Below are 22,829 nucleotides of genomic sequence, written 5' to 3'. Positions count from 1 at the left end.
CTCGGTGCCAGCATCTGCACCGGCTCCTTGTCTCGTGCCCCTTCGCTCAGTACTTGGAGGTCACCGGTCTTCCCATCTCACAGATGAGACACTGATTGACGTGCCCAAAGGGCCTGGCTCGTGAGTGACAGAGCTGACTCCAGGTTCTGGGCCGTGCCAGGTCCAGAAGCTTCGTGTCTGCCGTTCTTCCTGCCCGTCTCCTGTTCTCTGAACGTGACCACTTTATACGCGTGCTCCGCGTGCAGCGTCAGTGAGTCCCACCCTCCGAAGGTGCTTTGCGTCCCGGCAGCACTGGGCAATCTTGTGTTGGGAAGGGCTTCCCACTGTCCGACCACAGGGAGGAGAATGAAAGAATCACGTCTTCATGAGAACCTTCTGAGCGTCTTTTGTCGGAAAATGAGTGCATGCTACCCTGTTTGATTATGAGGAGAAACCATTATAATACAGGCAAGAGGTCTTAAAAATGAACTAGGGCAGAGCAATTCTACACAATAGAAAATACACACACAAGAAACCGCCAGCAAAGGCAACCGCCAGCAAAGGCAAAAGGAAAAGATGGGCTAAATGGGGCCACGTGGGATTCAGGTGAGCATCAAGGCTAGTGGGCCAGGTGGGACTCTTCTCCCCAAACTCCAGAATGTTCTCAGTCAGCTTTAAACTGTGATCATAGACGTGGCTGGTCAAGTAGAGCCTAAAAAGGTAACTAGAAGCCCTGAGGATGGGAAGGGCCTGTTGATTCAAGAATTGAAATTCGTTCACCCCAGGCTTGGAAAGATGCTAAATGGTCAGGACCCCCTGCTGGCTGAGTCTTTGTGTTTTATGTCAAGCTGTCTTACTTCCCACAAGGAACTCCTTTGGTTGAAGGGGGAAGGGCAAAACCAAACTAGGCCAAAAGCACCTTCACAGAAGGAAGCACCCTCTGCCGACCACTCTATAGCAAAGGCTCTTCCTGGCAAGAAGGCCCCGCAGGGCTCTGGGCACAAACAGCCACATGGGTACCAAGTGAGCTCACAGAGGTGCATGGAGCACAGCAGAGCATCACCGTACCTGGGAAGCTTGCCAAAGGGCCCCTGACCTTCCCTCTGAAGGGCATTCTAGGGCCAGGGAGTCAGCCATGCCCAGCCTTGGCCCTGCTGGCCAGGGTGCCCTGCGAGGGCCCTCCCTGCAGGACCGTCTGTCGGAGAAACCACTGACCACCCAGCAGACCGGCCTCCACTGCTAAAATCCCCGCATCTGGGGGGATTCCTCCAGAAGTACAAACGCATTTTCCCTGGTGCCTATCTGATGCTGACCTCAGTGACAAAAGGGCCGTATCTCTTATCAGCAGGGTCCCACCAAAGGTGTTGACAACTAACCGTACGTGTCAGCTGGCCTCATGTAGTTTGTGAAAAGCCACACGCTGCTTTTAAAACACCAGGAGAGCGTCTCTTCATCCTGTTGGCCATTTTGTGGGATTTCATACAAAATGGCCTTTTCCTTGTTCGATTTTCCACTTCTGTAAAGCTTTTTCCTTCTACTTTCATTGGGTTTTATGTTACAACCTTATGGTTGCCGTGTGTGTGTGTGTGTGTGTGTGGTACGCACGCCTGTGCCCACTCAACATCAGGCACCAAGCAAAGGACAAGGGGCGACTCCACAGTTGTCACCTTTCACTGCGCATGTCTGGGCTCCCTCAGGGCTGCTGGATGCTTTACAGGGGACGTAGTCAGTGAAGGGTCTTAGCCCGTTGGGGCTGCCATGACGGGATACCAGAGACCAGGTGATGTAAACAACAGACACTTGTTTCTCACAATTCTGAGGCTGGAAGTCCAAGATGAGGCTCCAGCATTTTCTGTGTCTGTTGAGGGCTCCCTTCTTGGTTCACAGACTGCCGCCTTCCCGCTGTGTCCTCACATGGTGGAAATGGTGAGGGGCCTCTCGGGGGTCTCTTTTAAGTCACTAATTCCACTCATGACCTCAACACCTCCCAATAGCGCCACCTCCTGATGCCATCACCATGTTGGGGGTTAGGATCTCAACATTTGAATTTGGGGGGACACACCACATTCAGTCTATGGCAAAGCCCATCAGCCTTTTTCAGACACGACCATTAATAAAATCCCTCTCTGTTTTCAGCAACTGGAAGAAAAACTCAAAGGACAGGCTGACTATGAAGAGGTGAAGAAAGAGCTAAAGTAAGTTTGGAGACGCAACGCGGCCATTCACAAGCCAGGGCTCGCTGGGGACATTTGCTAAGGAAACACCATGTCAGCAAGGGGGCAGCTGCGGGGTCCTCGGCTGACCTCCACCACTGGGCCGCATCCCGGGCTACCCAACATGGCAGGTGTTTGCACTCAGGCCTATGCCTGAATTCTTTGGACTTTTTATAAAACTCTGTGCATAAAAATTGCCAATATGCACAGAATCAGGGGAGATACTGCCTTTATAGGAAATGTAAAATATGAGCTTATTTTTCAGCTGTAAGTTCCCCAAACAGAAGGAGAACGGAGCAAGGAAACATTTTCCAATTGAGGCCTCACACCTCCCTGGCTTAAACTATGGGACTTTCTTCCCCCGGCCTCCACCCGAGAGGCAGCAGCTGAGAGCTTGTCATTCTTTGGTTCTGATGCTCATGTTCTCACGCTTAGAAGCTCCCTCCTCGGGCCCCGGCGCCCAGCCTGACCCTCCCGCCTCAAACGCCTTCCCCTGAGCTGCCCTTGGCCTGCCTAGAGCTCACGGGCAGTGCCCGCCACAGTGCACACACCCCCCCCTTGTCCTCCTCCCTCGCCTCGGAGAGTCTCACCCGAGCTGCCCCCTCCTCCCCAGCCAGGTTGGCAAACACTGCAGAGGAGTCCCTGGGCCTGGGTCCCTGCGGGCTCTGGGCCTCTCCCCTGCTGCTGGCCGCCTCTGCTTCCCGGGGGCCTTGCCACGCCCTCGGCATACCCTTCTGCCCCCAGATGCACCCCGACCCCTCAGCAGACCCCCCCAGTGCTCTGCCTGACGGAGGGGACAGACGCCCGCGGCTCCCAGAGTCTTTGCCTCGAAACGACTCCTCTGGTCTCGGCTTCTCCCCGCCCCCGTCTCTCCAGGCTGACCCCGCCACGCTGGTCCCTTCCTTCCTACCCCTCCCATCAGCTCTTCGCTCTCGCTGACATTTTTAATTTCTCCTTTTAAAATAAGCCTACACCCACTCCCCATGCTGTTCTTCAGATTCTTAATTCCATTCCCGCGGGTTTGCTAAAAAAGCCCACTGGAAGGCCCCTTCGACCTTCTCACCCCTGCGTCAGGAGTCTTCTCGCTGGCGGGGTGACTCCGGGAGCTCCGCTCCCTTCTCTCCCCGCGCATCCTCACCCGCATGACACAGGGGGCCTCCGCACGCCTCCTCGGACAGCCCCTCAACTCTCTGCAGGTCCAGCTGCTTTGAGCTCTGTCCTCTCCCCCACCCCATTTCCGGGAGGTATATTTTTTACTTCTCTACCCGCCTCCCCATCCCTTTCCCTCTTCTTCCTGCCTCAAAAGAAAAAAAAAAGACAATGTGCACCCTCCCTAGTGTTGAATCGGAAAAACTGACTTGAAGGCCTTCTCCCGAGCCCCCGCCCTTCCCAGGCTGAGGCCGGTCCCACACCCCCTCCTCTGAGCTCACCTCTCTCACCGAGAGCCAAGGCTTCTTGGCCCCAGGCTGCTCCTGCCCGGCCACTCGCCGGCCCTCACCCTCTCCCAGGACAGCCTCCCACATTCCTGCCAGCCCTTCTGCTACATGTGCCCACCACGGCCCCAGCACGGCCCCATTCAGGTGGCTCTTCTGCTAGAAGGTGTCTCTGGCTTCCCAATTCCTGGTGATCCACACGCCCTCTGGATGCACACCAGCGCCCATTGCGTCCCATCTCTTCCCCTGAGGTCCCCACTGTACCCCACCCCAGGAGTCTGTAAAGCATTTTGCTCCTTCAAGGCCCTTCACAAACACTGACATCTCATGAGACAGAGCCGTCTCCTGCCCGGGTTTCCTCCTGCTGGTGCTGTTTGGATCTTGTCTTCCACCCAGAATCACCTGTAGGGTCCCTGAGGATGAGGAGTGGTTCTGAGTCTGCACAGCGCCAGGCACGTAGTAGCTGTCGGTAAACTTGGTCAATAAATGAAAAGACCCTGATGTTTCCCGTATAAATTCAGACGCATTTAGTCGTTTCTTACATGATCCTAAAGAGGCCCTCAGACAAGAATATAGCTGCAAACAATGTGACAGCCGCGAAGGAAAGACAGGCTTGTCCAGACTGCCCGCCTCTTCTCTCCTGGCTGATGCAATGCGGCCCAGGGTTCTTATTATTCTCGGTAGTAGCTCATCATAAAACAAAATTATGAGCTCCTCCCTGTTCCCATTTTGTTAGTTTACCCGACAGGGGCCACTACAAAGATACAACCACAGGAAAGCTAAGAGCGGTCGGCTCCTTACTGAACCTCCCAGGGGCCGTGTCACAGAGGGGGCCCTGGGCCCCGGGCACGCTGTGCTGTCCGGATGGCACTGCCGTTAATCTTAAAGAAGGGCCGAGGCTAGAGTCACAGCTGGGAGAGCGCAGGAGGCCCGGTGCCCGGGATGGAAGCTGCCCTCTTTCTCACCTTCCCGCCTCGAGCGTGAGGGGAGCGCCTGGGCTCCTTGGGGCCACATGGACCCACAGAAAGAAAGGAGTGTCCACGTGTGCGGAACGCTGCGAACAGCAGTCCTGGGCACCCGCGCTCCCTCAGCTCTCGGACTTGTTGACACAGGCCGAGACCGGAGCGGTTTCCATGGTAAGGAGAACAAAGGAGACGTAAGCCCTGGCGCCCACACCTTGGCAGTGGCTCCTTCCCCAGCCTGGGCTGCAGACGGTCCGCTGCCGCCTTTGAGCCATCCAGCGGTGGGCCCTCGCTCCTGGCCCATCCCCGGGCGGCAGCTGCCAAGTGTACCTGAGGGGCAGCGGCCCGGGGCATAGGTTCCTCTCCCCGGCTTCTTCGTTACAGCTTTTTCAGCCCTTCTCAGCTTTACAAATACGTTCCACTTACAGCAGTGTTACGTCTGCGTTCAGCTCAACTTTAAAATTATACTCTGAACAGACCTGGTGTGATTCCATATGGAATGATTTACATGCTGGGCAAGAAACTTTCGCTGGCCAACTGCTAGTCGAATAGTTATTCCAGAGACGCTATCAGAGGATAAAGCTGCCAGGGAAGTTGTTAAAGTTGTCAGCTCCTCGGTTCCTGGAGAGCAGGAAGCGGTGCCGTGACCGCTCGTGAGTGCGGCTGCCCCCAAAGGTCCGAGCAGGGCTAACGGCTCTGTCTTGCTCTCTGCAGCATCCTGAAGTCCATGGAGTTTGCTCCGGCCGAGGGAGCTGGGACACAGGTACATGGTCTCCCTTTGCTTTCCGTGTGCGTGAGCGTCCGCGTCACTGCTTCACCATCGCGGAGTTTCTCCTCAAGAATATTTCACCAAGTTAAAGCAAATTATCTTTAACTTAAAAGGGGCAAGAAGAGAAAAGTTAGTGTCTTTCAAACTGGTAACTGCGTTCACGTGAAATTGCAGTTTAACTTGGGCAGGTACCAAGAACGTGGGTGCAAACAATTTCAGGTTGTGTTAAAAGATCAGCCCCAAATGGACTGACCGACTTAGGAATTTTTATTATCTACTGCCTCACGTGGACAAGAAACGGGCAAGATGACAATGGCACACGGTAACCCAGTGGCCAGTTAAAATTGTAAGTCATCACGTGGAATCCCGCTCCTGATGCCCAGAAGGCAGCCGCTGACTCTTGGTGGTTGGCACCCAAAAGAGATCACCTTTGCGGGCCTTTCTGACAGGTTGTGGCTCCCATTGCCTAACAAAGCGTAGGTCTAGATGCTCGGGTTTGGGGACAGAAGAGGGAATAATTAGCTGTCTGGAAGCTGTGTGAGCCTAGAAAGAGAGAAATTACTTCAACTGAAATGAGTCATCTCAGAAAGGAACTCGAGTGTTCTCCACGTGCATGGAGCACGCTCGGGGGCAGGGCGGGGGGGTGGTCAGGTCAGAGCGGGGATCCTGGGGGTCTGGCAGCCCCGCGGTGAGCCCCGCTCTGCCCCGTCTCTAGGACTCAACCAGGCCCCTGGAGGTACTGCTGCTGGAGAAGAACCGCTCACTGCAGTCCGAGAACGCCGCGCTGCGCATCTCCAACAGCGACCTGAGTGGTAGGTTGACAGGGTCTCGCGTCCGCTTGGCCCCTCCCGGGGTTGAGGAAGAGGAAGACGAACTGTGAGTCTGGGCCGATGCATGGCGGGCGTCACTGGGCGATGAGAACCTTGACTAACGAGTGTCCGTCTCCTCCTCGTCCTCCTCACCCCCCCCGCCCCCACCCGCTCCGAGACGGTCCAGGCGAGGTGCGTGGCCGCAGGGCGTCTGCAGAGCGCAGGCAGGACCGTGCTGCGGGAGAGCCCGCGAGGGCGCTCGCTCGCGGACGGTGGCTTTTCTGGTCTCTTCTTGGTTGTGCGGCCTCTCCCGTGGTGTTTCCGGGGCTGCTTCCAGGGCCAGGCCCTGCCCTTCCCGGCTCAGTGGAGCTTTTCTTCCTTTGTCAGGTTTTCCTTGGGAACGCCTCCCCCATCCTTAGCCTTTCTTTGCTCGTCCCAAAGTGGTGGCGTCACTGACTGCTTCGGGTTTTGGCAGCTGGTAAAGCGTTTAAGAGTGTCTCGGGCTCCGATGATATTTCATTCTTAAAATGTGCGTGCCTTCGATCGAGTGGACTCGGTGCGGTGCATTCGCCTCAGAGCAAGTGGTGTGAGAATCCGTTGGTCCCAAAATGTCAGTGTTTGCTGCTCCTCAGGTGGGGCCCTTCCGGTTATAGCTCAAATGCTAGAGGCCCGATGAGAGGCCCGCGACCTGCCGACTCTTTACTGTGTGTGGTACCGGCTCCTTGTCACGTTAGGAGTTTGAGTCTATGTCAAGGGGAACTCTCCAGGCTGCAACGTACAAGAAAGGTGCAAACATGAAATGCATGTTGCTTGTTTCGGGGGGCCTCGTTTGGCTAATTTAAAAATTCAATCGAAAAACAAACCAACACACCTCATTGGCCCTTGTAAAAAAAAAAAAAAAAAAATCTGCACTTTTTTTTTTTCCCTTTTGCGGGGCAAACTTTGCATCTTGGTCTTGGTTTTTTTTCCCTTTTGAATCCCCCATAATGCATTATGTTTGCCCTTCCTTGTAGGGTCAGCCAGGAGAAAAGGGAAAGACCAGCCTGAGAGTCGGCGTCCTGGACCTTTGCCGGCCTCCCCTCCTTCTCAGTTGCCCCGCAACACGGGGGAGCAGGCTTCCAATACTAATGGTACACACCAGTTCTCACCAGCGGGGTTAACGCAAGACTTTTTCAGCTCATCCCTGGCAAGCCCCAGCCTGCCCCTGGCTTCTACGGGAAAATTTGCACTAAACTCTCTCCTCCAACGACAGCTAATGCAGTCCTTCTACTCCAAGGCCATGCAGGAAGCAGGAAGCACAAGCATGATTTTTTCAACAGGTCCATACAGCACAAACTCCATATCTTCCCAAAGTCCATTACAACAAAGCCCTGATGTAAATGGCATGGCCCCGTCTCCCAGCCAGTCAGAAAGTGCTGGGAGCATCTCCGAGGGCGAGGAGATAGACACTGCAGAAATCGCCCGGCAGGTGAAAGAGCAGCTGATCAAGCACAATATCGGACAGCGCATTTTCGGACACTATGTCTTGGGACTGTCTCAAGGGTCCGTGAGCGAGATTCTGGCCCGGCCCAAGCCGTGGAATAAACTGACGGTTCGCGGCAAGGAGCCGTTTCACAAGATGAAGCAGTTCCTCTCGGACGAGCAGAACATCCTGGCTCTTCGCAGCATCCAAGGCAGACAGAGAGGTGAGAGACTCACGGGTTGGTGCCCACGTGTGAGCCCGTCATGGAGAGGTGTGTGTGTGTGTGTGTGTGTGTGTGTGATGAGACATTTGTGCATCACACCGGGTACAGCTCTCAGTCCTGCCATTGCCAGAGCTCAGGGCCGAGGGGCATGAGCTAAGGCTGTTAGACTTGGGGGTGGGGGGGTGGTCTGGCCTCTGAAAATCGCTCAGCACCTCACGCGTAGTAGACTCGCTATTTCGATACCACGTACTGAGTCGGAGGGAATTACCTCACGCTCGACGTTCTGATGCGTTTCGTGTCCAGCGATCCTTCCGGCCTTCGGTGCTGGCCTCACGTGGGGAGGGGCCCGTGGGTACCACCCGGCCCTAGAGCAGCGGCATTGGCCGGGGGCGGTCCTCACGCGACGCTGGGTCCACGCGGAGGGCAAGCCGACCGCGTGCGCCCCCCTCCTCCCTCTGCACCAGTGGGAGCGAGGCCCACGGTCACACTCCCCGTGTTTACGTCCCGCTAGCAATCTGTTTAGGATTACCGGCGAAACATGCCTGCCTTGAGTAAGATACATGAAAGTGGTATTAAAACACACTTCCTACCCCCCGCCCATAAAAAGATAAAAAGTCCGTCCCGTCCCTAACTGCAAGAACTCCTTCCCTCTTTAACGACAGGGGATCCTTCTGCTAAGTCAGCAGTGATAGAGAAAGGGACTCTTCTCAGACGCACTTGAGATTTAGACTCAGAGAAGGGAGACGCGTCAAACAGCGTCCATTTGCGCAAAGGGCACCGAGCCTCTCACGGCGATGTTAACCGAAATTGACTGTCTTTGGATGATTAATGCGAGCTTTGTTCCGGGGCTGGTGGGCGATCCGCTTGGCGGCCCTGCTCCCTCCGTTTGACCCCCGTGGCGCTGGTGCCGCAGGCCGCCACCTAGGTCCATCTAATCCCCCCTCTGGTGGCAGAGCCGTGGCCTCTGTGAGCCGCTCAGCCAGGGAAGGGCCTCTCCGAAGTTTCTAGTGACTCCCAAGTGGCACAGGCAGCCCTGAGCCCTCTCTGTAGTGACAGGCGGCTCAGATTTCATATCACGCAGCCCATATCGTCAACACCACCATCCCCCTGATTGTTTTGTTCTTACCACACTTGTTTTTCAACAGAGAATCCAGGCCAGAGCCTGAACAGACTATTTCAGGAAGTACCGAAACGAAGAAATGGGTCTGAAGGTATGTTGCAGGCAGGTGTTTTTCTTTGCAGTTAGTAACCTAGGAAGCAGCATGTCCTTAGCTGTGTATTTGGGTTAAAACTGTACAGTGTGATTCTGGCCTGGAACCTGATGGAAAAACAGAGCTAGTAAGTATAAAACAAAGCACGGGTTCAAGTACGCACGGCCCCTTCCCCCTGAGCTGCCCGCGCTCTACTGAGCGCAGGAGGGGGCGGCACCGCTAAGATGAGCCCCAAAATGCGAATCCCACACCCGCCCCCCCTCTTAGATTCAAATTACACCTTTCCCCATTTTCTCAGAAGCAGGTGAAAGAGTAACATTTGTTGCTCTGAGAAGAATCAGGTGACTGAGTCAGATGAGATACTGCTGCTTCCTTGTACCTTCCCTGAACTATGAAATATGTCGAGGGCATGACAGAGGGGACAGATCCCAAGTGGAACTGGCTTGCCAGCCCCCATGGCACTCCTCGGAGTCGCAGCTTTGATGGGGTTTTGTCCCGGTGGTTTGCTTGTTTTTAAATGGTTTAATGTGGCGGTTCACACTTAGTGAGGTAGTGACCAATTCAAACACGTGGACGGCTTCCGGGAAGAACCGGGGCCAGCCCCCGGGCCGTAGTAGCTTCAGTGCGTCTGTGCACGTGGCCGCTCGGCAGAGCATCACCACGTGACCGAAAGACGGAATTCTTGTCCTTTAGGAATGTCCGCAGGCTTCTCTCCTTGTTCATAAATTTTCAAAAGATAGTATGTGATAAGAGACCCGAAAATTTTAACTTAAGCCTTCAGCCTCTTCACCTTGTACGAGCAAACGATAGCGAGATAATCAGCCTCCACCCCTTGCCCTCTCTACCCATTTTTCCGCTCTGGGATACTGGCCTCAAGGACACGTACAAAGCCTTGAACGTAGTCCCAAGCCAAAGCAGCTGTTGGAGTTGTTTTTAAATGACTCACAAAAAAAGCGTTGCCTTTTAATCCTTCATCTTTTTCTTATACCGGATTAAATGATTCGCTCTCCCTGGTCCCAACCCACGGGTGACGTCCAGCTTGGGTAATGTGAGAGCTTGTCCCACTGGCTGAATACTCTCTGACGCCAGGTGGAGTCAGTAGGAAGCCCTTCCTGCCCCGGGGCCGTGGTACCTGCTGTGAAGTTGCACGCACAGCAGGTACAGGTAAACGGGAGGCCACGCCTGCCTCCGTGTCATCACCGGCCTCAACTCGGCAGCTATTTATCAGAATGACGTCTTTGTGCAGCCCTAAATTTTGTTCCAGGTGTGAGTTTGATGTCGTTGGTGTGGCTTCTCCCTGCAGGTAACATCACCACCCGGATCCGAGCCTCAGAGACCGGGTCCGATGAAGCAATCAAGTCCATCCTGGAACAAGCCAAAAGGGAGCTGCAAGTACAGAAAACCGGTACGGAGTCCAAGTCTTCGACCACTGTCTTCCACACTTAGTTAAAAGAATTGTCATGAGCGTTCTGGTCAGCAGTGATTAACTTTGTTAAAAAAAAAAAATAGAATGTATGTTTTCAAGCCTTTAGGCAAGCACAGAGGGGAGCAGGTCTGTGTGATGTCTATTTTGCTAATAGTTACCATTCTAGGTCATTCCCTAGCATTGACTCAAGAATGTACCCCTGGCCTAGAATCTCCGTGACTTAAATTAGCAAGTAGTTTGTATCAGATTCCCTTTTTTAAATGCAACACAGGCTTTTGCTACTTGGGTATGTACTTGACCACAGCTGCTTTACGGAACAAACGTTGCCAGGGAGGAGCAGGGAGTGTTGAAGGGTGGATATCCCCACCTCTGCAGTCAGTCCGCTTCAGGAGTCGGCCCTCAGAGCTCCCGGAGAGCTGCCTTGTGTAAGAGAACACCCACATTTCAGCTTCTCTCCGGCTGGGCTTTGATTGAGAGGCGCGCCAGGCTGTAGATTCAGCTCAGACCTTCCGCTAGAGAGGAAACCTGAGTGCTCTACCCGGGGTTCAACACAGACACACCCCTGCCCTGTGCCCACGAAGCCCCTGCTCTGTGGAGTCCTTCCACCACAGACGTGGTCGCGAGGCCCCACCAGGCCTGGCTGCAGGCAGCTGTGACCGCTTAGGCCCTGCCACCACCTGGTCACTCCCCTGGGTTCCTGAGCTAGGGCCTGCCCACTGACCCCCCCCATTGGCCCTCCCCCTCCCCCTCCGCCTCCCCCTTGGTGGCCACACCGTAGTCACCCACCCGGAAGGAGATCTGAGCTAACAAAAGCACTGGAATTTTGGGATATAGCACATGAGAATGTTAAGTTTAAAGTCATCCCGGAAAGAGAGTCACAGAGCATTTGCACACGTACCCCCCCCCGCCCCCCATCACACGCGTGATCACAACTTACCCCTTCGGCTGGTGTGTCGCGGAGGCCACGTGGTCGCACAGCAGGCACGTTGGCCCCTCTATCACCGCTCGGACAGGGTGCGTGAACGTTTCACGACGGGGGAAACGTTGGAGAAACAGAGCCGTGAGGTTCTCCCCGGTAACCTGCATGCGGTGGCAGGTCAGGTCAGGATGAAGTGGAGTGAAAAAGCACGGGGCGGTGCCGCCACCGTCTCACCTCTGTGTTTGCTCCGCAGCAGAGCCGGCCCAGCCTTCCTCGGCGTCCAGCAGCGGGAACTCCGACGACGCCATCCGCTCCATCCTGCAGCAGGCCCGCCGCGAGATGGAGGCCCAGCAGGCCGCCCTCGACCCCGCCTTAAAGCCAGCGCCGCTGTCCCAGACGGACATCGCCATCCTGACCCCCAAGCTAATACCCGCCTCACCCATGTCGTCGGTGTCCGGTTACTCTCCATTAGCCGTCTCCCTGAAGAAGCCCCCCTCGGCTCCCGACTCCAGCGCTCCCGCTCTGCCCAACCCCCCGGCCCTGAAGAAGGAGTCCCAGGACGTGCCCGGGCCGGACCTCCCGGGGGCAGCCGACTCCGCACAGGGGGTCCTCAGACACGTGAAGAGCGAGCTGGGCCGCGGCGGCGTGTGGAAGGACCACTGGTGGAGCGCCGTCCAGCCCGAGAGGAAGAGCAGCGCTCCCCCCGAAGACCCCAAGGCTGAAGAAGCCAGCGGCGGGAAAGAAAAAGGCGGCGGCGGCGGCAGTGGCGGGCAGGCGCGGGCCGAGCGCGGCCAGCTCCAGGGCCCCTCGTCGTCAGAATACTGGAAGGACTGGCCCAGCGCCGAGTCGCCGTACTCCCAGAGCTCAGAGCTGAGCCTCACCGGAGCCAGCCGCAGCGAGACACCCCAGAACAGCCCTCTGCCCTCGTCCCCCATCGTGCCCCTGTCGAAGCCCACCAAGCCCTCGGTCCCTCCGCTGACCCCCGAGCAGTACGAGATCTACATGTACCAGGAGGTGGACACCATCGAGCTCACCCGGCAGGTGAAGGAGAAGCTGGCCAAGAACGGCATCTGTCAGAGGATCTTCGGGGAGAAGGTAAGGGACTCGATTTGGGAGCCTGGGTCTTCCCATCTCCCTTCACTGCTTAGGACTGCGTATCTGTCTGGAGGATGTGGCCGTCACCCACTTAATTAACCAAAGAGCATCGTGGCTCGTCCACTCCCAAACTTCCGGGGAGGCTGGCCAGTGAACGCTCCATTTGCGGCATCCCCGTTGGGGACCAGGTTCTGGGTGAGGCCCTCTCACCCTCTGCAGTCCTTTAGACCTCTTGTCACACTGTGAGGGGGTGGCAAAGTCGCCATTTGACAGATGAGGAAACCGAGGCTCAGGGAAGTTAACTATGTGCCCCAAGCTAGCAGGTGACTGAATCGAGTTCTGTCCCCCCAGCCAAGTGGAGCCCAGAGGCGCCTCTGCAGGCTGTTTCGGCCAAAAGGATCTGATCTGATCACAGAGAGAGACGACCAGCGTGCAGAGAACCAGAAGGCACTCGATAGAAACAGCCATGTAAAACATAGTTGTGCCTCTCTCATAATTCAGAACGTGCTTGGGGCGCCAGAGGGGTGAAGCAACCTGCCCAGGGATGCACAGCCAGAGGTGGCACGGGCAGAGCTGCACAGAGCCCAGGCTGTGCCCAGGACTGGCCCCGAAGACCCTTGTTTCCATGTCGGCCATCCCTGGCTCATGAAAGGCCATGGTTTGTGGATGAGATCCCAGACCCTTTCTGTTCTTGGCACTTCCTGGTCACTGAGATTCTGGATAATGGGGATTTACCAGGCCTGCAAAATATAAGATAAACATAATACCCCGGGATAGTCTTAGATTAAACAATGAATTGCTGAGCATAATGAGAAGCGCTCCAGTCCCCTAAAAGGCAGCCTCCCCGGGACTTCCCTGGTGGCGCAGTGGTTAAGAATCTGCCTGCCAGTGCAGGGGACACAGGTTCGAGCCCTGGTCCGGGAAGATCCCACATGCCGCGGGGCAACTTAAGCCCGTGCGCCACAACTGCTGAACCTGCGCTCTAGGACCCGCGAGCCACACCTACTGAAGCCTCCGCGCCTAGAGCCCGCGCTCCACAACAGGAGAAGCCGCCACAACGAGAAGCCAGCGCACCGCAACGAAGAGTAGCCCCCGCTCGCCGCAACTAGAGAAAGCCCTCGTGCAGCAACGAAGACCCAATGCCGCAAAAAGAAAAAAAAGACAGCCTCCCCGAGGGCCACGTGGCTGGGTCAGCAGTGGCCCGCCCCACAACTTCCTACCCGCCTTACCAGGTCCTGCCTTGAGTTCAGTGTTTGCGATGTACTGTGCTATGAATCCTTGAAATATGGTTGAGCTCTTTGTCCCGACTTTGCAAAAGGTGAGGGGGTGAATAGAAATGAGGATGAGAATTTAAAGTCCCTTGAAATTTCTAGTTCAGCGTTGTAAAAATATCATTTGAGAACATTTAAATAGACATTTGTGCTCATGCCTTAAATTTAGCAGAGACTTAATAGCATTGAACTTGTTTGGCCCATGAGTGCAGTTTATTCTGGAACTTGAGAACTTTTCAAAGAGTGATCGGATGCAGCCCCTAAATATCTCTGGGCTGCATCTGTGTCCTGTGGGGGGTGTTTGTGCCCATACATATGTATGGCCATATGTGAGCGTAACAAAGTCGGGTATGTACGTGCAACTTGTCGATCGTCTGCAGTGAGCTTCACTCCCAGGCTGGCTCCTCGGTTGCCACCATCTCACCTCTGGGCCCCTACCATCGAGCAGGATGTGATCAGAGAGAGCAGACCTTTGTAAATGCCAGGCTGGCCCAGCGCCAGCAAAGGAGACGGGCGCCCGCGTCCCGCCGGCATCCGTTGCTCCTGCTCTAAAGGGGTCCTTGGCCCCCAGCACCTCGGCCTTTGCTGGCGCCACCAGGCAAAGAGCAACATGGTTTCAGTGCTTCCTCCTCAGGTTGTCAGGACGACAGCCCTGCAGGCTTGGCAGGATCGAGACCCTGGGGGGAGCCCCTCCCCTCCGTTTGCCCACCCTCCTCTCCCTGGGAGCTGAAAGCTGCGACTATGACTGTGGCTCCCCGTGCCAGGGCATCAGCCCACTGGTGACCTTGAAAAGCTTATCCCCCACCCCAGGCTGTTGCCACCCGCCCCCAGGGGTTGGTTCCGTGCTCGGCCCCAGGAGTGCGCCCCGTGTGCCATCCATCCCGACCACGCCTCCACATGGCCATGCGTGTATCACTAACACATTCTGCGGCCTCACACCGAATCCGGGGTGCTGATGCTGTGTGTCTTTGGTCGCCATTCCAGGTGCTGGGCCTGTCCCAGGGCAGTGTCAGCGACATGCTGTCCCGGCCGAAGCCATGGAGCAAGCTGACCCAAAAAGGCCGCGAACCCTTCATCCGGATGCAGCTCTGGCTGAACGGCGAGCTGGGCCAGGGCGTCCTGCCTGTCCAAGGACAGCAGCAAGGGCCAGGTAAGGGCAGCCCCGCCCTGGGCTGCTGCAGGCGGTGGGGGAGGGGAGCCCTGTGCAGGGAGACCACCAGCCACCCTGTCAGCTGCTGCCTGAGAACCGCCCCCCTTCCTCCACCACCTGTTGCCATGGGACTGACTCAGTTTTTAGGAGAGAGAAGATTGTGCCTAGCTAATTTTATAAGCAGCAGAAAATGAGTTACCAATTAGGAAAATGCTGTTTATACATAAATATAGGTAAAAGTCAAGTAGCTAAATCAGGGAATCAGGAAGGGAAATCAGCCAAAGGAACAGAATGAAAGATCTCATGGGTGACAGCTTCCGCCTGCTCTCCAGCCAGTGGCCCAGCTTTCTACCGGCAGCGCTTTGCCTGCCAGCGTGGACACCCAACCCCCGCCCCGTTCTGGCCCTCCCCGTAAGGAGTGGGTACCCTCCCTTGGGCTTTTGGGGCCCTTATTGCTGTGCCCCCTCTGCTGTGCTCCAGGTATTAGGAAGCTGTAACCCCCCAAGTTTGTTTCCTCGTTTAACTGTACCCCTTTCTCTCGTTTAGTCCTGCACTCCATGACGTCACTCCAGGACCCCCTGCAGCAGGGCTGCGTGAGCTCAGGTAACTGGCCATGTCTGGTGTTTTGAATGAAACATTTCCCTGCCTTTTGTGTTTTCCTCTGGGCTGTACTGGGGAGACTTGAAGGATCCCTCGTTCTGGATCCGGTGAGCTGAAAACATGGTACCCTCTAGGCAAACTGGATTCATCGAGGTCATAGTTTCTAATGGAGAAGGAGAGAGTTGACGGCCGAGTGCAGGTTCCTCCAGCGTTTTCTTGTTCCTCACCGTGTTCTTTCATCAGTGCATCGGCTTCTAGGTGTGAGGCCCTGTGTTCAGGGCTGGGGGCTGGGGTCCAAGTCAGAGACAGATTCTGTGCTCAGGGGGCTTCCAGTCTCATAGCAGGGGACAGGGGACAAGGAACGGGCATTGCAGTTCAGGGCATGACACTCAGGAGAGTGGGACTGAGGTTGGGGTCCAGCCTGGGAGCAGGTGGTGGAGGGCCTGGAGCCCGGGCCCAGGAGCTGGGGCTGCTTCCGGGCGGCATCTGAGAGCCCCGAGGCCCGGTCTTTGAGGTCACATCTCCGCCACGTGGACTCCTGGACACGGCAGCCCGGGCTGGCCCACGTCCCTGATTCCTGGACCCCCTCCTTGTCCTTCCCGTGTGCCCGCTTGTGCCGGGCTTTTCCCACCCAGCTCTCAGGAACAGCCAGCATCGTGAGCTGTTCCTCTTTTTTTCTTTCTTTATTTTTCTAAACATGTTGATTAGTCTCCATATCCCATTGATTCATTGAAAACACAAACAAAGCTAAGTGAGGAGCGTGGAGCCCGCCAGCCTGCTGGAAGTTTTACGAGGGAAAACACGTGTCGTGAGGGGAACAGCTGGGCGGCAGCGGCCGCCACCGCTTCGAAACTCCAAACCCGCACACAGATGCAGCCAGCGTGTGCTGGGTGCGGCTAAGTTCCCGGTTGACGTTTTCTTGTGTTTTGGGTGTTCCATCTTGAGGGGTGGAAGGCTGTATCTGACCCAGGCTCTTGGTTTTCTTGGCTGGACCTCTAAATGGAGTGGCTGGCCCTCTAGGAAGGATCAGGTGTACTTCCTTCTCCCTGCCTTTCTGCGTTGGCCAATTTCATTAGCAAGTACTGGAGAACTTACGCAGCACTGGCGCCCGTTCAAAACACATTAGAGAAAATAATGGACGTGGTTGTTTGTGCTAGAGTTTTGCGGACGTTTGCATGGAAAATTCTCCTTGCCTCTTGCTCTAATGGGAAGCTGGCCCCCTGTTAAACTCTCCGAGTATCTGCTGCCCCATCAGAGTCAGGACCCAACTTGGCAGAATGTGACTAACGGTTTTTAGATCAAAACCCCGTGTTCCAAAATAAAATAAGAAATCGCCTGCAGTCCCAGGTCGGTTGTGATGGATGCCAAAACCTTCCCCGTGTCGGAACACATCCTTAAAGAATGGCTTTTTACTTTTTATTGTGTAGCAAGCACTCGCTGCCGTGCTGCAACGTTCCCATGACAGCCACATTTCCAACCTGGGAACAACTCACAGGGCTCCTCCGAGAGATGTAAGTGATATTTGTAAGAGATCAAATTACTTTATAAAATAAGGAGATTTAAACTCTTGGGGAGCCTGCAGATTGAAGGAGGGAGGGAGGCAGGAGGCAGTGAGCCCCTGGGTACAAGTGAGCGCTGTAGCACTTTCCCCTGCTTTCTGTGAAGAGGCCCAGGCAGGCCTCTCGACACTCTCCACAAGACGGGAGGTGGATGGCAAACCTCTCACTCGACGTGCCTGTTGTGAGTCAGCAGTTGGGAAGCCATCAGTAGAAATAATAATTATGGTGATTGTGGACAAAGGTGGAAAACTTATTTCTTACATTCTAGGAAAATAGAAAATTTTCTTTTTTAAGTCATGATGGTAGCTAAGCGAAAATGTTTCTCTGGATCAGGAAAGACTAGAAAATGCTTGTCAGAATGAAAAGACAGATGATCATATAGTGGCAAGATTGTGGGTGGTAGTTTTCCTTGTTTGAAATTTCTTTACTATCAGAGTTATCCTTTCAGGAGTGTTTCTAAAAATTAAAGTAGCCGTGCCTTTCGGTATGTGGAATTTAGATTTGAAAAACAGAATTCTCTTATAATGATGAGTGTTGGTAAATCAGTGGGATGAATGACTATTGGAGACCCCAGGATCTTTGACAGCCTAAAAAATCAGTGTCTGGACTTCCCTGGCGGTCCAGTGGTTAAGACTCCGCGCTTCCAATGCAGGGGGCACGGGCGGGGAACTAGGATCCCGCATGCCATGCAGTGTGGCCAAAAAAAAAAAAAAAAAACAGCGTCTCGGAGGAAGTATTCAGCATTGTTCACCCAAAGGCAGGGGAGTAACGCCTCTGGCCTAGGATTTCTCCAGGATTCTGATTCCCTGCTCTCACCGTGGCTACCACGGAATCCTTCCAAGAGGCCCCCAGACCCAGAAAGATGCTCTGTCCATGGTGGTGGGCTCCATGAGGCCTCTGCCCAAGGCAGCTCAGCGTGGTGGCAGCAGATGGCTGCAGGAAGGTAATTCTGACCCTGGGTTGGTCTGTTCCTGATCATTGGTGAGAAACACTCAGTGTCTGAGAATCCAGGCTGCCGAACTGACCCGGCCATCGGTTCAGCCTCCCAGGTGTGGAAGGACTTTGGAAGACCCGCCTTCTGTCCACAGCCTCAGTCTGAGCAGAGATCGTGTGGGTCTAATGCAGGGCTCTGTGCTTAGTTACCATGGCGATGAGGTGCCCCGGAGGGTGGAGGGCCTCACTCAACTAAATAGCAAACTGCTGACACGGGACTCTGTTTTCCTCGCTAAGAATTCCTGTCTGCCTCTTTCTGCCCAGCCCTGTTGCCCTCAGCGTCTCCATCTTCCTTAATGATTTCTGTGTCAAACTTGCCGATCAGGTTTATGATGAAGGAGAGAGAAACTGAAGTTTCCAGTGCATCATCACTTTTTCCTCCTGGTGGTTGTAACCATTTCTGGATGTTCCTTTGATGACTCGAGACTTGGGGTGATGGCCTTGGACACTGAGGAGAGTTGATGCCACTTTCAGTGAGTGACCTGCGCTGTTGAGGCCTTGATGAGGAGAAAGGAGGGCTCCATGCCAATCATATGAGTAACTTAAAAAAAACAAAAACGGTTTTTAAAGGACAGAACTTCAGATCAGTTACCTGTTCCTATATTTCCTGGTAGTCTAGTTTCACATTTTTTTTTAATATAGATTTATTTATTTTTGGCTGCGTTGGGTCTTCGTTGCTGCGCGCGGGCTTTCTCTAGTTGCGGCGAGCTCTTTGTTGCGGTGCGAAGGCTCCTCATTGCGGTGGCTTCTCTTGTTGCGGAGCGCAGGCTCTGGGCACGCGGGCTTAGTTGCTCCGCAGCATGTGCGATCTTCCTGGACCAGGGCTCGAACCCGTGTCCCCTGCATTGGCAGGCGGATTCTCAACCACTGCGCCACCAGGGAAGTCCCTTTACACACGTGTTTCTGTTGGCTTCTTTCAAAGTCCCCAGTGTCTTGGGTTGTCGTTAATCTAATATGGCAAGACAGAGGTGCAGGTAGTCCTTTGGGATTGGTTCTCCGAGTCTCCCGTTTGTTTGTCTCCCATCCCAGCTATCATGCACCTGCTACCCTCGCCCTGCGTAGCAATAGCAGTGCTCAGGAGAAGCAAAGGAAGCACTCAGAGAAGGAGAAAGGAGGGACCAAGTAAGGCTTGTTTTCTCTGAGTGTGGCCTGTGGTCATTGCTTATCAGTTAGGAGGGTGTTTTTTTTTTTAAAGAAGAAAACCTTGAGATGTAATGTACGTGTGTGCATCTGTGTAGGTAGTACGTAGGTACCTAGTTAGAGATGATCTACAATTGGATTGTTTTTTTCCTTTTCATTCCTTAAAGCTCATTTCATATTCATGGTTCCTTGGTGTGATTAATCTTTTTTGCCCCAAGGGAAAGAAGGAGACAAGAGACAACTCCAAAGCGGGGAGAAAGAAAGGGGAAGGAACAGCTTTTTCTAAATGCGACTCAAGTCACTCCTCACCTTATGGAGAACCGACAGGAGTCGCCCATGCGCTCAGCTTTGTAACTTTTTACTCTGGGAGCACTTCGTTACTGTAGCTCACAAGCTTCCACGCCCAGATGGATTATTGCAAGCTGTACCGACGAAAGTGTGGCCCAGTCTCCTCGGATTAATTATAAAATACCCAGCTTTTCCCCAGCGTGTCAGGCAGGAACTGCGGGTTCCAAACCTTCTCCGGCCGTGGAGAATTCCACAGCTCCTTGCCCCTGCTGTCACTCAGCAGACCACCAGTTAGCTCCCTCTTGAGAAGATAGCAGCTGCGTCCCTCTCTAACGTGGGTGGTCCCACGTGGGCCCCCTCCCTGACATGAGCACCACGGGGGCTGTATGCTGCACATGGCCTTACGCAGCCGGAGAGTCCCAGGGCCACAGCTCCCGGTTTAGTGACAGGCCAGCCTTCCTTTTTAATATGCATAATGGCTCTTGCTCGGTACCCATGAAATGACCAGGAGAACACGTCCACGGTTTTAGTGCTTTAAACTCAGCTTCCTTGAATAAGCAATCAGTTCCTCAGTTTTGGTGACTAAGTCAGGGTGGGGCATTTGGATAGCACATTAATAAGAAGAGGAAGGGCTAGTCGAACCCCCAGAGAATTCCATGGCACCATCTAAAGCAGGCAAAACTCTTTGTTCAGTGCCCTAGACTAGAACTGAGTTGATTTTTTTTTTCCTCTCTTTTTTTTTTTCTTCTCTTTCATGGAAATACATCAGTGAAAGTAACTATTGGTGCTCTCTGAAAAGAACTCTTCTAACCCTCATTTATTTTGAATAGCTGAAAAGATTTGTATATACATAACTGATTTGTACATGGCCATAGGCAACAGATCAAAAACAAAAAAGAGGGCTTCCCTGGTGGCGCAGTGGTTGAGAGTCTGCCTGCTAATGCAGGGGACGCGGGTTCGAGCCCTGGTCTGGGAAGATCCCACATGCCACGGAGCAACTAGGCCCGTGAGCCACAGCTACTGAGCCTGCGCGTCTGGAGCCTGTGCTCCGCAACAAGAGAGGCCGCGATAGTGAGAGGCCCGCGCACCGCGACGAAGAGTGGGCCCCACTTGCCACAACTAGAGAAAGCCCTCGCACAGAAACGAAGACCCAACACAGCCAAAGATAAATTAATTAATTAATTAATTTAAAAAAAAAAAAAAGCAGGATGGGATTTTTAAAAAAAAAAACAAACAAAGGAGAATTCTGGAAAGCCACGTGTGAGCTAGGAAGTGACCCCTCCTGAGCAGGTGGCCGCTCTGCTCATCATTAGTCCTGGGGCTCAGCCTCTGCCCCCCGCTCACCGGCCGTGAACTTGGTGGCCGGAAGAACTGAGTGCCCATTCATTTCTCTTTCTTGGTTGTGCCCTGCATGACGGCATTTCAGTGTTACCAGGAGTGCCACGATAAAGGAATTGTCTATCCTAAGATCAGAAAAGTCAGGTTTCTGGAATCAATGTACCGTTTGTCTGTCATCTGGTACATGTGGGCGCAGGCCGGTGGGGAGGCCCGTGGTGCTGAGGGTGCCCCAGGAGGTGGCTGGGCCGTGAAGGGCAAAGGGGTCAGGGCGGAGAACATTCCAGGTGGAGAGCTCTGCGGGTGCAGACGTTCATTGATGGCTGAGGACGGGGCATGTGCGGAACCTTTGGAAAAAAGCGAAAATAGTAGAAGCCCTGACTTTAGAGGCCTTCTGTTTTTCTTTTAAAGTAACAGAAGGAAAGTGGATTACGGAGGAATTTTGTCTTTTCTTTATGTAGAATAGGGTTCCTGTTGCCGCCTTAAGGCTCGTACGATAAGAAAAAAAGTATGGAGATCAGGACAGAAGGGGGGCTCCTTGCTCCTTTGAGATGGCCTCCGTCACCTGCCCCCGTGGCGGCACCGGGCCCCAGGATGCCCAGCCTGCCGCCCCGTGGGCGGCTCTTTATTGAGAGGAGGTGGGCTTCCGGAGCGCGGAGAGGCAGGCTGAGGCTCAGCACACCCAGGAGCGGCCTCGGAGGGCGGGAGGGCAAGGCAGTGCCCACCCGGCCCTCAGGCTGGAGGGAGGGAGGACGGCTTCTCATGAGCTCCCCGGAAGCTGCGCCTCCCTGCGTTACCTCCGTGCCTGCGCTGCCTTTTCAGCTCTCCTAGCCGTTCCGGGCATTTTGTGGGATTCCTGGTGGCGCCTGAGCACGACCCTAAAACTGCCTCGCTGCAACATTAACCAGGAAGGCAGAGGGAGCACAGAGAGGCCCTTTCACTCCTGGGACGCCGGTGGGGGGCGGGGGGGTGCGGGGTGGAGCCGAGCCGGCCCGGCCTGCCCTCCCCTAGAGCACACTGTACCTGCAGGCCCCGCAGAGGCACCCCTGGAGCAGCAGCCACTGAGCCAGACCGCCCACTCGATGTTTTCGTCTCAAAGCAGCAAATGCTGTCACCACGATCCCTGGGAAAGGCTGCTTCTGCACAAGTCAGCCCCCAAGGGTCTCTGCTCCTTGAGTGGGATTTGTCACTGGGTCTCTCCAAAAAAAGACGAGAGAATCAGAGTAACCCAGAGTAAGAGACTTTTATTTTTAATTATGGTTTGTGGGGTTTTTTGGGGTTTTTTTTTTTTTGAATAAGTAAAATGCATCATGGCTACGAAATGCAGGATTTAAAAGAGCTTACACCCTTTTTCAAAAATAAGTCACCCTCCTCCCTCATCCCCAGGCCCCCAGGTGCTCTCCACCAAGGCCCTCCTGTTCGTTTCCTTCAGAGAGTCTCTGCATCTAGATGTTTGTTGCACACAGAAGGGAGCACGCAGTGCTCAAGGTGTGCTTTGCTTTTCTCACCTGGCAGTAGTCTGTAGAGACGGCCCTAGGCTGGGACATAAAGAATTTCCTCCTCTTTTCACTGCTGTAGGGAACTCCTGTATCTGGACATACCATATTTTACTTAACCAATCACTAGTGAGAGATACTTAGATTGATTTTTTTTTTTAATTTTATTTATTTTTATTTATTGATTGATTTTTTTTTTTTTTTGGCTGCGTTGGGTCTTTTGCTGTGCGCGGGCTTTCTCTAGTTGCGGCGAGCAGGGGCTACTCTTCGTTGTGGTGCGTGGGCTTCTTATTGCTGTGGCCTCTCGTTGCGGAGCACAGGCTCTAGGCGCGCAGGCTTCAGTAGTTGCAGCACGAGGGCTCAGTAGTTGTGGCTCATGGGTTCTAGAGTGCAGGCTCAGTAGTCACGGCGCACGGGCTTAGTTGCTCCGTGGCATGTGGGATCTTCCCGGGCCAGGGCTCGAACCCGTGTCCCCTGCATTGGCAGGCGGATTCCC

The 22,829-nt window shown here is 54.4% G+C and overlaps 1 protein-coding gene across 16 annotated transcripts in view; it reads left to right on the top strand.

The window, feature by feature from the left end:
- The window catches only part of CUX1 (cut like homeobox 1), a 371,169-nt gene that overhangs the window by 295,236 nt on the left and 53,104 nt on the right, over positions 1 to 22,829 (top strand). For 4 of the 16 annotated variants that reach the window (XM_082431230.1, XM_082431228.1, XM_082431225.1 and 1 more), the window contains exons 12-20: positions 2,116 to 2,174; positions 5,302 to 5,350; positions 6,072 to 6,168; positions 7,179 to 7,850; positions 8,996 to 9,061; positions 10,365 to 10,466; positions 11,660 to 12,501; positions 14,757 to 14,922; positions 15,469 to 15,525. In XM_082431230.1, the coding sequence (XP_082287356.1) occupies positions 2,116 to 2,174; positions 5,302 to 5,350; positions 6,072 to 6,168; positions 7,179 to 7,850; positions 8,996 to 9,061; positions 10,365 to 10,466; positions 11,660 to 12,501; positions 14,757 to 14,922; positions 15,469 to 15,525 (2,110 nt within the window). The remainder of the gene's footprint in view (positions 1 to 2,115; positions 2,175 to 5,301; positions 5,351 to 6,071; positions 6,169 to 7,178; positions 7,851 to 8,995; positions 9,062 to 10,364; positions 10,467 to 11,659; positions 12,502 to 14,756; positions 14,923 to 15,468; positions 15,526 to 22,829) is intronic. The other 12 variants (XM_082431223.1, XM_082431222.1, XM_082431221.1 and 9 more) reach the window with 6 other exon arrangements.

This window comes from Balaenoptera physalus (assembly GCF_965194825.1).
Source record: "Balaenoptera physalus genome assembly, chromosome: 16".
NCBI classification, from domain to species: Eukaryota; Metazoa; Chordata; class Mammalia; order Artiodactyla; family Balaenopteridae; genus Balaenoptera; species Balaenoptera physalus.
This window is presented reverse-complemented; position numbering and strand designations above follow the sequence as displayed.